Source organism: Squalius cephalus, assembly GCF_949319135.1.
Source record: "Squalius cephalus genome assembly, chromosome: 13".
Lineage (NCBI taxonomy): Eukaryota > Metazoa > Chordata > Actinopteri > Cypriniformes > Leuciscidae > Squalius > Squalius cephalus.
The window spans coordinates 15,656,128-15,668,320 of NC_137134.1; the positions used below are offsets into that span (position 1 = coordinate 15,656,128).

General features: G+C 40.7%; 1 protein-coding gene across 1 annotated transcript; it reads left to right on the forward strand.

Annotated features, from left to right (window-relative positions):
* The first annotated feature begins 254 nt into the window (after positions 1 to 254).
* LOC307170197 (vitellogenin-like) lies at positions 255 to 6,863 on the forward strand. The gene is made up of 28 exons (XM_079891256.1): positions 255 to 306; positions 440 to 460; positions 574 to 725; positions 862 to 1,113; positions 1,188 to 1,349; positions 1,440 to 1,588; positions 1,672 to 1,822; positions 1,916 to 2,073; positions 2,162 to 2,327; positions 2,412 to 2,537; positions 2,628 to 2,846; positions 2,936 to 3,153; positions 3,238 to 3,335; positions 3,441 to 3,565; positions 3,643 to 3,744; positions 3,852 to 3,971; positions 4,082 to 4,268; positions 4,357 to 4,459; positions 4,563 to 4,748; positions 4,859 to 4,970; positions 5,061 to 5,250; positions 5,324 to 5,583; positions 5,676 to 5,720; positions 5,803 to 5,880; positions 5,972 to 6,178; positions 6,264 to 6,406; positions 6,503 to 6,641; positions 6,727 to 6,863. The coding sequence occupies exons 1-28, from the start codon at positions 267 to 269 to the stop codon at positions 6,850 to 6,852; spliced, it is 4,035 nt and encodes a 1,344-aa protein (XP_079747382.1). The 5' UTR covers positions 255 to 266; the 3' UTR covers positions 6,853 to 6,863.
* The last annotated feature ends 5,330 nt before the right edge of the window (positions 6,864 to 12,193 follow it).

Sequence of the window (12,193 nt, forward strand, 5' to 3'; positions counted from 1 at the left end):
GAAAACAATCACCTTTTTTAATATAAAAGACAAATGATCCGCATGATTTTACTGTGAACATTGGCTGAAGAATGACATGATGACAGGCCAGGGTAACCTAACCTCTGCTGATAATTATGTTAAAATAAGTTGACAGAAGTCTTGTATTTTGTACAATTTGATATTCCCTTAAAAATAATAATTAATTTAAGAATTAATGCTTGGTCAGCAAAAAAACTACTATAAAAGGTCTGTTTCTCTGAGGAGCTCTTCACACACCATCAGCCATGAGAGCTGCTGTGCTTGCCCTGACTGTAGCCCTTGTGGGTAAGTCAAAATATATTTATACACATTTCTTCTTCTTCTCTTTTTAGCTCTTTAGAAAAAATCTTTAAAAAATTAGAACTTGAAAACTAAATTAAAAAAGATTTTCACTGAATATTTATTCTGTTTCTTTCAGCGACTCAACAGATCAACCTTGGTAAGTAATATGATATGGCAAATTAGTTTTAAGTGGTAATTTAGACTGCATTATTGCTTAAAAATAATGACCCTAACAATTGACTAAGATCAAAAATTCTGTACACTTTTCAGTTCCTGAGTTTGCCCCTGATAAGACCTATGTGTACAAGTATGAGGCTCTGCTCTTGGGTGGTCTTCCTCAAGAAGGTCTGGCCAGAGCAGGAGTAAAAGTCAGCAGCAAGGTTCACCTCAGTGCCGTGACAGAGAACACCTTCATGATGAAGGTAATGACCATTGAGAACTGTAAACACTGTAGGTCTTCCACACTGACAGAAAAAAAGGGGGGGGGGGGAAGTGTTAGCAAGATTTAGTTACAATAGCAGCAATACTCTCATTTAAAGTAAATATGTTTCCTTACAGCTCATGGATCCTCTGCTCCACGAGTATGCTGGCATTTGGCCCAAGGATCCATTTGTTCCTGCCACTAAGCTCACCTCAGCTCTGGCTGCTGAGCTTCAGATTCCCATCAAGTTTGAGTATGCTAATGGTGTGGTTGGAAAGGTATTCGCCCCTGCAGGAGTCTCCCCTACAGTACTGAACCTGCAAAGAGGAATCCTCAACATCCTTCAGCTCAACCTCAAGAAGACCCAGAACATCTATGAGCTGCAAGAGGTGAGAAAATTATACTAGTACGTTTTTGATCTATTTTGAGTTCTGCAATCTAATTTTTTGACTTGTCCTACAAGGCTGGAGTTCAGGGAGTGTGCAGGACCCACTACATCATCAGTGAGGATCCAAAGGCCAACCACGTTATTGTCGCCAAGTCTAAGGATCTGAGCCACTGTCAGGAGAGAATCATGAAGGACGTCGGTTTGGCGTACACTGAGAGGTGTGCTGAATGCACAAAGGTAATGAAGAAGACTGGAAAGAATTGAAATATTTACTCAATATAATGAAAATGCCAAGAGTCAAATGGTCACATACCTTTCTCCCAAAAGAGGGTCAAGAGTCTGATTGAAACTGCATCTTACAACTACATCATGAAACCATCTGCCGCCGGTGTACTGATCGCTGAAGCAACAGTTGAGGAAGTGCATCAGTTTTCACCCTTCAATGAGATCCATGGTGCTGCCCAGATGGAAGCAAAGTAAGATTGATCGTCTGTGAGATTTCTCTTAAAAATATGAAGTAAAAATATTACTAATAAATAAAGAAATAATTTTTTTTCAGACAAACCTTGACTTTTGTTGAGATGAACAATACGCCTGTTGTTCCAATCAATGCTGATTACTTGGCCCGTGGATCCCTGCAGTATGAGTTTTCAACTGAAATTCTTCAGACCCCCATTCAACTCCTGAAGATCAGTGATGCACCAGCCCAGGTATAATTCATTACTTGACATCTTTAACAGTCTCCAAGTCAAAGCCTTTGATCCATGAAGACATCATCTGAGTGTTGCCCTTACTTTTTCTAGATTAATGAGGTCTTAAAGCACCTTGTTGAAAACAATGTGGCCATGGTCCATGATGATGCTCCACTTAAGTTTGTTGAGCTCATCCAGCTCCTGCGTGTTGCCACCTATGAGAATATTGAGGCTATCTGGACTCAGTTCAAGGACAAAACAGTTTACAGGTACAATGTTTGAGCAATAAGTTCATAGGAATATAGTTCAAGTTTTTTTTTTATTATGAACATATTTTGAAAACAATGAATATGTTAGGCGCTGGCTTCTGGATGCTCTTCCTGCTGTTGGCACACCAGCCATTGTAAAATTCATCAAGGAGAAGTTTCTGGCTGGTGAACTTACCATTCCTGAGTTCATTCAGGCTCTTGTAGTTGCTCTGCAAATGGTCACTGCTGATTTGGACACCATCCAGTTGACAGCTGTGGGTATATCTTACTATACTCAAAATGCTGTTATTCAAATATGACCAAAATCAAATGAATAATTTCTGTATGTTACTGAACAGAGTTTGGCTATGCACGAGAAAATCGCCACAATCCCAGCTCTTCGTGAAGTCGTCATGCTTGGATATGGTTCCATGATTGCCAAACACTGTGTTGCAGTTCCCACTTGCTCCTCCGAGCTCCTCAAGGTAAACACCTCAAGATATTCACAAATTTCTGTCATGGACATACTATAATATTTGATATTTGTCTAACTGTATGTGCCTCAAACTCCTCAGCCCATCCATGATATTGCTGCAGAGGCCATTTCTAAGAATGACATTCCTGAAATCACTTTGGCTCTGAAAGTTCTGGGCAATGCTGGTCACCCTGCTAGTCTTAAACCCATCATGAAGCTCCTACCTGGACTGACAACTGCAGCTACTTCTCTGCCTCTTAGAGTCCAGGTTGATGCCATCTTGGCCCTGAGGAACATTGCCAAGAAAGAGCCCAAACTGGTAAGTGTCAGACATTGTAGGAATTTATTACTGTAAAAGATTACACAAAATGTCATTCAGTAATATACAAACCTTGTTTTCTGCCTTAGGTTCAGCCAGTGGCCCTGCAGCTTGTATTGGACAGGGCTCTCCACCCTGAAGTGCGTATGGTTGCTTGTATTGTGTTGTTTGAGTCCAAGCCCTCAGTGGCTCTCGTCTCCAATCTTGCTGGTGCCTTGAAGACTGAGACTAACATGCATGTTGCAAGCTTTGCCTATTCCCACATCAAGTCCTTGACCAGAATCACTGCTCCGGATATGGCATCTGTGTAAGAACAAATTTTTTCAAACATATTTTACTTCATCACATAAAATGAGCACACGCCAGAGGTAATCATGGTTGTCCATTTCAGTGCGGGTGCAGCTAATGTTGCCATCAAGCTCATGAATCGCAAACTGGACAGGCTTAGCTTCCGTTTCAGCAGAGCCATTCAGCTGGACTTCTATCATAGTGAGTCTTGCCATTTTTGAGAGAGAGCTAAAAAATGTTTTCTTGGGTGTTTCTTAAAATGTGTAAAAAAAAATTAAATGTATTCTTACCTCTATCCCTGTGCAGCTCCACTTATGATTGGAGCTGCTGGTAGTGCCTACATGATCAATGATGCCGCAACCATCCTGCCTAGAGCTCTTGTAGCTAAAGCACGTGCTTACCTGGCTGGAGCTGCTGCTGATGTTCTTGAGGTGGGACAACCTAGACTTAAACTGATTCATGGTTTTAAAATATTTTCAGTCTTCACTCAATTGATCCTTTCAAACAGATCGGTGTGAGAACTGAAGGAATCCAGGAGGCTCTTCTGCAATCTCCTGCTGCAGATGAAAGTGTTGACCGTATCACAAAGATCAAGCGCACCCTGAGAGCTGTAAGCTTTCATGTCCAGTGTACAGTATAATTAAGTGTACTTTTAAGTAATATTATAAACATGATATAGGCAAAATGTATATAACTTCTCTGTTTTAACACCTCAAGCTCACAAACTGGAAGGACTTTAAAACCAATCAGCCATTGGCATCAGCCTATATCAAATTACTTGGACAAGAAGTGGCTTATTTCAACATTGACAAGACCATAATTGAAGAAGCAATACCGGTATTGTGTTTTAGCTCATGTCTACTCTCTCATTATCATATTTTTTTGAGATCTGTCTCACAAGTAATTCTCACAATTAGAATTAAGTTTCTCATAAACACTATCCCCAGATGATCACTGGACCCAAACCACGTGAACTGTTGAAGAGTGCCCTTAAAGCTTTGCAGGAAGGAGTTGCCTTCCAGTATGCCAAACCCCTGCTTGCATCTGAAGTGCGTCGTATCTTGCCAACAGCAGTTGGTTTGCCCATGGAGCTCAGTTTGTACACTGCTGCTGTTGCTGCTGCAAGTCTCAATGGTATGTTTTTTTCTTAGAATTTTTTATCCTTTCCTTGGATATGAGGGTGTCACTTCGAAGTTTGATGTTGCTCTGTTCATCCCTCTAGTTAAGGCCACCATTACACCTCCTCTCCCTGAGGAGATTGAGACTATGACTCTTGACCAACTCAAAAAGACTGATGTTCAACTCCAGGCTGAAGCTAGACCAAGGTACACTTTTGCAGCTACATTCATGAAGATGAGATATAATGTACACAACAACAACAGTTATTTGTTAACAGTTAACAAACAATCTCCCTTATTCTTATTTCAGTATTGCTCTCCAGACCTTTGCTGTGATGGGAGTGAACACTGCCTTGATCCAAGCTGCTGTTATGGCAAGAGGGAAGATCCGTACAATTGTCCCTGGAAAAGTGGTTGCAAGAGCAGACATTCTCAAGGGCAACTACAAGGTGGAGGCTCTGCCTGTTGAGCTTCCTGAACACATTGCTGATGTGAGGTAATGCAATCTTAGTCAGACCAGTGTTGCAAAAATTCTGAATCAATTCATAAACCATTCAAAAGGTTTCTGAAATTGAGACGTGACCCATTTTTTTCTTACTCCAACAGCTTTGAGACTCTTGCTGTGGTCAGAAACATTGAAGAGCCCAACGCTGAGAGGATTGTTCCCTTAGTACCCGAGGTGGCCATGCAAAATTCCCAGACTTCTTCTGAGTATTTGGTAAATTTTTAATACACATATGATGGATATCAATTTGCTTCAAGTTTTTAAATAGCGAGGCTTGTTATAATATTTCATTATTCTTTTCAGTCCTCTGAAATACCAGATGAGACTCCCGTGAGAGCTGCAGCTCCATTTCACAAGACTCTCTGTCTTGCTGTCCCATACATTGAAATCAAGGGGTGCGTTGAGGTGCACTCTCACAATGCTGCTTTTATCAGAAATTCTCCTCTCTTCTACATAATTGGACAGCACTCAGCCCGTGCTGCACTGACAAGAGGTATACATTCAGAGAAGATTATTAATTTCAGAGAAAATTACAGAAAAGATAATAATTGTCATTTTGGCTTTAGCTGAAGGTCCTGCAGTTGAAAGACTGGAGCTTGAAGTCCAAGTTGGTCCTAGAGCTGCTGAGAGGCTCCTTAAGCAAATCAGTCTCATTGATGAGGATACTCCAGAAGGAAAGGCCTTCCTGTTGAAACTGAGGGAAATCCTGGAGACTGAAGATAAAAATGCACCCGTCTCTTCTGAAAGCAGCAGTAGCAGCCGCAGGAGCAGGAGCAGCAGCAGCAGCAGTTCAAGCTCCTCCATGTCCAGCTCTCGTGTGAGTAAGGTGAGGACGTGGAATGTAGCGTGTTGGTTAGGTAGCCAATATTTGTGTCATAAATATATTTTTTCACTGAATCATTTTATATGGATTTTTAGACTGCCACTATCATGGAGCCCTTCAAGAAATTCCACAAAGATCGGGTAACTACTAAAAAGCCATTTTTTTATATTATTACTTTAGATTATATCGATTACTTATTACAAAACGTATTTTTGCTTGCAGTTCATGGCACCCCATGGTGCTTCAAAGGCAGTAAGCAGTGGAAGCACTGCATCTAGCTTTGAGGCTCTCCAGAAACAGGTGAATCAATTAGTGTCATTAATAACATATAACCCAAAGGTGACATTTTGTACTAAAATCCACTTAAATTGATTATGGTTTATGCTTTCAGGCTAAGTTCCTCGGAAATGATCTTCCACCTGTTTTTGCTGTCATTGCCCGTGCTGTGAGAGTTGACCAAAAGCTGCTGGGCTACCAACTTGCTGCTTACTTTGACAAGCCAACAGCAAGAGTGCAGCTCGTTGTTTCCTCCATCGCTGAAAATGACAACCTGAAGATCTGTGCTGATGGTGCCGTGCTGAGCAAGCACAAAGTCACTGTAAGACTGGAACTATTATCGAAATTAATTTCTCAAGTGAAATAATTAACATCAATACCATCCTTTGAACACAAATGTCCTTCAGGCCAAGGTTGCTTGGGGTCAAGAATGCCAACAGTATGCAGTCACTGCTAAAGCTGAAGCCGGTGTCCTGGGAGAATTCCCTGCTGTACGTCTAGAGCTGGAATGGGAGAGGCTGCCAATAATTGTCACCACATACGCCAAAAAGTAATGTTCAGCAGCACTGAATGACAAATGTATTGTATAGTTTAAAAAATGGCACTGGTTTAATCTGCTCTTCTTTGTGCATCCCTTCACAATTAGACTGTCTAAGCACATCCTTATGGCGGCTTTCCAGACGGGCTTTAGACTTGAAAGAGCAGAGAACAGTGAGAAAGAGATTGAACTGACTGCAGCCTTGCCAACTCAGAGATCCTTGAATGTCATTGCTAGGATTCCAGAGGTGAAATAGTTTTCCGTTAAATTATGACTCTCACAGAGATATAATAAGAAAATTCAACAAATTATTTTTCTTCCTGCTGCTCTAGATGACACTGTCAAGGATGGATATTCGTCTCCCTGTCGCTGTTCCCATCAATCCAGACGGAACTCTTTCCATTCATATCGATGAGGACATTCTCTCCTGGATCCAGAAACATTTCAAGGAAGAATAAGACATGAAGAATTACATTTTACATTTTCAGAAGAAAATGTGAGCTGTATTTATGTAGCATTTATTGTTCTTTGACAGTTTAATTGAATACATTAACAATGTTGTGATGTGTGTAATGTAATGCAATCTAATGTTAATAAATACCCTGCAAGTCTCAGAAATGTGTGAACTGCTTTCATTTTACAATAACACTAAAAGGCCTCATCAAAAAATATGTCTTCAGACGAGTTTTAAACATGTTTACAGTGGTAGATGATCTGACATTGGTAAACCATTCCACAACTTTGGGGCAGCAACTGAGAAAGTGCAATCTCCTTTACTTTTTAAGTGTGACCGAGAAATTTCTAGGAACAGCAGATTTTGGGATCTCAGAGACCTGTGTGAGCAACTAAAATGTATAAGCTCAGAAACATATTTTTGTGCCGGTCCATGCAGAGCTTTAAAAGTATACAAAAGCTACTTGTACTTTATTCTAAAATGAACTGGTAGCCAGTGTAAAGAGGCCAGAATTGGGGATATATGATCCCTCTTTCTTATTTTTGTCAGCAACCTTGCTGTTGCATTTTGTACTCTCTGAAGACGTGACAGCGAAGACTGACTTACACCCAGGTACAAAACATTGCAGTAATCAAGATGTGAAGAAATAAAAGCATAAATTACTTTCTCCAGATCACTGAAAGATTCGCAATTGAAAGAAACTAATCATCACAACTGAATTGATTCGTCTGTCAAACTTTAACTCTGTGTTAAAGGTATAGCGGAGGATTTTTTTTACTTCCGGGTGGAATGCCTATACTATTGGTCCTCCTAATTGTCAATCATTCTGGTGAATCAATCAAACTTTTCAAAAAGTGGAGAGGGCGGGTCTTATCTAAAATGTGGAAAGATCCTCCGCTATACCTTTAAGATAAAACCCAGATTCTTAACATATGTATTCAGATTGGATGACAGAGGACCTAGATTTGTTGCTAAATTATTTGCACAGCTGTCAGACCGTGGAGCTCAGTTAATCTCTAATGTCTGGAAGGCCTTCTTCAAGCTCCTAGATGTGACCACAAGTCTGTCATCGGGCAACCATCCCCAAACCAATGGGCAGACGGAAGGGAAGGTCCAGGAAATCGGGTGATTCCTCCAAACCTTCTGCTGCAGCCACCAGAACTCTTGAAGCCAGTTTCCAGCATGGGCAGAGTACGCTCAGAATTACTTGCGCCAGAAGAACACCGGCCTGACTCCTTTCCAGTGCATACTCGGATACCAACCGCCTCTGTTCCCATGGTCAGGGGAACCCTCCAACGTTCCTCCAACAAGCCAAGACAAAGGAGTCTACTCAGTTCAGTTTTGTTTGGACTCCCAGCGCCGAGGTGGTCGATTGGAGTACCTTGTCGACTGGCAGGGGTACAGTCCAGATGAGGGTTATTGGGTTCCTAGAGATGACATACTTGACCCTGATCTACTTACCTCCTTCTATGAGAACCGTCCAAATCAAAGGGCGACCACCTCGACGTCGTGGTCCCCAGCCCTCAGGAGCGGGCCGTGGAGGGGGTATACAGTCAGGGATCCGCCATGCTCCACCTTCACTCCCTCACAAGGCTCACTCTCACCAGAGTGCTGATTACAACCACCTGTCCCCAATCACCAAACTCATCAGTACCCTCTACAAAATCCTGCACCACAGACACCATCATTGTCTGGTCTGAACTAGGACTCACCCAAGTTGTAGATATTCCTTACCTGCGATACCTACCTCTGTGTTCTCTTCCTTGGCTCCAAACCTGCCTGTCTCCAGTTCTCCAACTCCCTGTAAGAGAAAACATCTAATGTATTTAGTACTCAGCATTATACTGGTATGTAGGTTGCGTGTGGTGCAACACACCCGTGTTCCATTGCTTCATCATCATCGTCTTCATGGTTGTTGTCTGCCTGCAATATACTTACCATCTATCTGTTTGAATAAAGACTGCTTATTGTTTCTCACTACTTCTGCAAGTTTGTGTATCCTGACAGTCCTTTTGGTTTTATATATTTGTTTTACTTTATTTTTAGCTTATAAATTTACTATCATAGACAGATGATCTTTCCTGATATCTGAAAATAGTCAAACACACTTGTCAATATGGTGAAGGGGTGGATTCTTGAATCAACTGCCGCTTCAATATATACTTTTGAGTGGTGTGTAATCAAGTCACTTGTCTTCTCACTGGAACATGCTCTCTCCTTGTTTTTGTTTTTTTAAGAGAAGCACCCAACACATGTTAAAACATATTTACTCTTCTAGCTGACAATGACAGCCAAGGTCACTGAAGTCACTCAGGCCTGTCTCCTACGTGATTCACAAAGTATTTACTTTACTTTTCATCTTCAGTCACAAGAGAATAATGATGAATATTGTCTGAACCTCTTACTGAGAGAAAATGCATCTTATCAGTATGTTTTGGGAAAGTTTCCTGATCAGAGCTAGAGCTCGACCAACTCCAACCTTGAAGAAGCTGTGTATTTGTCTGTGTGTCAGTATTCTTTGTTATAGGTCCTGACTTTTGTGAGGTGAGTAAATGGCACCCAGGGGAGATGAAATGACCATTATATGAACAAACTGGAGCCTAGAAATGCTGATTTGTGACCTTGTTGGGTAATTTCTTGCTTAAACCAGGGGCCCGTTCTTCGTACGTTGCTTAAAACATCCAAGATCAAATTACACATCCCAAGATGATATCATCGTGCTAATCATGATCTTGCTAATTAGGTTCTTCGAACACACCTGCCGGATATGATTAGTATAGCTGGATTGAGTTATCTGAGATAATTGCGCGTTCATGCGCTGGTTAAAAGGGGATATGTATCGATAGTAGAAACATTGATCAGCAACGCTGCTATTGGCTGCTCAGCGTGGCCAAAGAGCGGGCTCAGTTTTTCTCCTCAGCAGAGCAAGAACTAATAGTCGAAGTTAACACAAGCCATTGTGTAGGACCCCGATGATTGTCTCAAGTTAAACTGCATTGTTTGATTTACCTTCTGTGTCGCTTCGGTGACAGGACTTTGAAATAGCAAACGGAAAACAATAAAATGTATGACTTGCAAGCTAGCCAACTTCATCCAATCTCCATGATCCTTTTTTATTTTTCTTCATTTGAATGCCTTGTGAAAAGACATTTCGTAAAGATAAGACAAATTTACTTTCATCTAGGAAGTATGGTGTCCGGGAGGGGACACTGAAAAATTGTTTGTTACTTGATAGCTCTTCAATATAAAGAACAAGTTGCCGGCTCAAGGTGCTGACTGCTGACCCGCCAAAGGCTGTCCGATTAGAGACGAAACGAAGATGTACTTGCTTTCTGGGAATAACCCATTTATTGTCACCACTCAACAGACTGATTTGTATGGTTGTGGTTGTGTTTTTTTTTTTTTTTTTTTTTTGCATTCACGCACAACACTCCAAAATGCGATCTATAAACAGTTTATACTGCTGTAACTTCAGCGTCAGTCTCTGTGTCCCGCTGCACTGAACTACTGTCTCTGTGAGGGCGGGGGAGATCACGTGGTCAAGGTTTCTGGACGCTGATTGGCTCAGGCAAGGTGCTGTGTATTGCCTGTGCCTCAAAATCAGAGGGAGAGATTTTATAGAGAGAGGTTAGAGTGACAGCAAACGATAGCCTTTTCACATAAGGGCCAAAATATATAAAAACAATAGGGGTTATGTGCAACTTAACTTCCGTATTCTGTAAAACAGATCGCATCACTTACGGTTCAGGTCTTTTGTGTAGCTGTTTTACTCAAGATAACTTAAAAGGAGCGAGCAAAGATGAGCATAACCAATGTCCCTCCCATATGCAGAGTGATATCTAAAAGTTTGTTCATTTTTCTTCTTCACACTAACGTTTAGATATTTAAATAGAATAAAAATCTGATAACAAAGTGAACCAGGTAGGTTAGCTGATTACCTTAAAAGTTCATAGATATCGGCATCACTTCATTCTGTTGTTAACACTTTCTCTGACAAGCGGATGTGATGAGACCAGGAGCACATTCAAACTCAAACTGGTGTGCAACGTTTTGCTACGGTTTCCGGGTTGAATGACATGTTTCCTGGAAACGGTCTGCAAAGGGGTTTGTGATATGTTTTCTCTTGTTTGCGTTTGGTGGATGTGTCAAAAATGTCAGCCCAATCAGAAGCAACATGTATATAAACCATGCGGTATTAAAGAGAACACATTTCTCTTTATTTCTCTTTAGCACATGCGAGCTCAATGGGTCCAAGTAAAGACCTTTACAAATGTGTCCGCTGCAGCTCGGTATATGCAACAATTGAAGATATTAGAAGACATGTTTGTTGTATGAGTTTTATAGTAAAAATATAGCATATCAACAGTGATCAGCAATAATGATAAGCCTAATACTCACAATAAAAATAATAAGGCCACATAGATCATAACAGAGTCTTGGAGGTAAGAAGTGGATTATCCTTCACCTGAAATGTTTGTCTTTTCAAACAATAATTAGGAACCACAGTTTCCACAAATCCCTTCACTCGAATGGTATGTTCTCTTTTATTCTAAACTTTTTTTTTTTGCAGTATTAAACACGTATTTATACCGATTTCATCAGGCTCCAAAATTCTTCAAAAAGAACACAAAGAATGGCCTTCTCAGCTGCCATAGTTGCAACTCTTGCGTCATCAGAACAGGATGTTCAACGCACCACCTTTTGCAAACGTTTTGCAACTTTTTGTCAGGGCTGAACACATGACTTCATATATAATATTCTTCATATATCAAAATATACCCTATATTGATTCGCTAAAATCAAAAGTAGGAGGGTCTGGGGTGCAGTGCTCTGCGCCCCGAGGACAATCTGAAATAAGCCAATTAGAGTTCAGCCTAAAGTCACAAGCGTTTCAAAAGTTTATAGACAACCATTTGTCCGGCGCCCCACACACAAAACAAACAAAATACAATTTTTTAAAGAGGTGTTATCATGACTACAGTCAAATATTATGACTATAAATAATGTTATTTCATTATTATTTTGCAATATATAGTTAACTTATTTTTAACATGTTGAAGTAGCCTTCTTCTCTTGAAGGGGACGGCACTCCAGCACCCCCTATTGACCGGCCGCCACTGGTTCTAGAACTGTTGACTTTTTTTATGCGAGGTGCCAAGCTCATATGCAGTCTATTGCTGTTGAATACTTTGCAGTTTTTCTTCATGTGTTTAACAAATATTACTTGCATTAACAATTATAAAACTGTCCACAGATCACTCCACGTCTAGTTCCAAAGTTCATCCAATGTTATTTCACCAGTCTTTACATAAAAATGTATAAATATGGACTTTTAGATTAAAGGC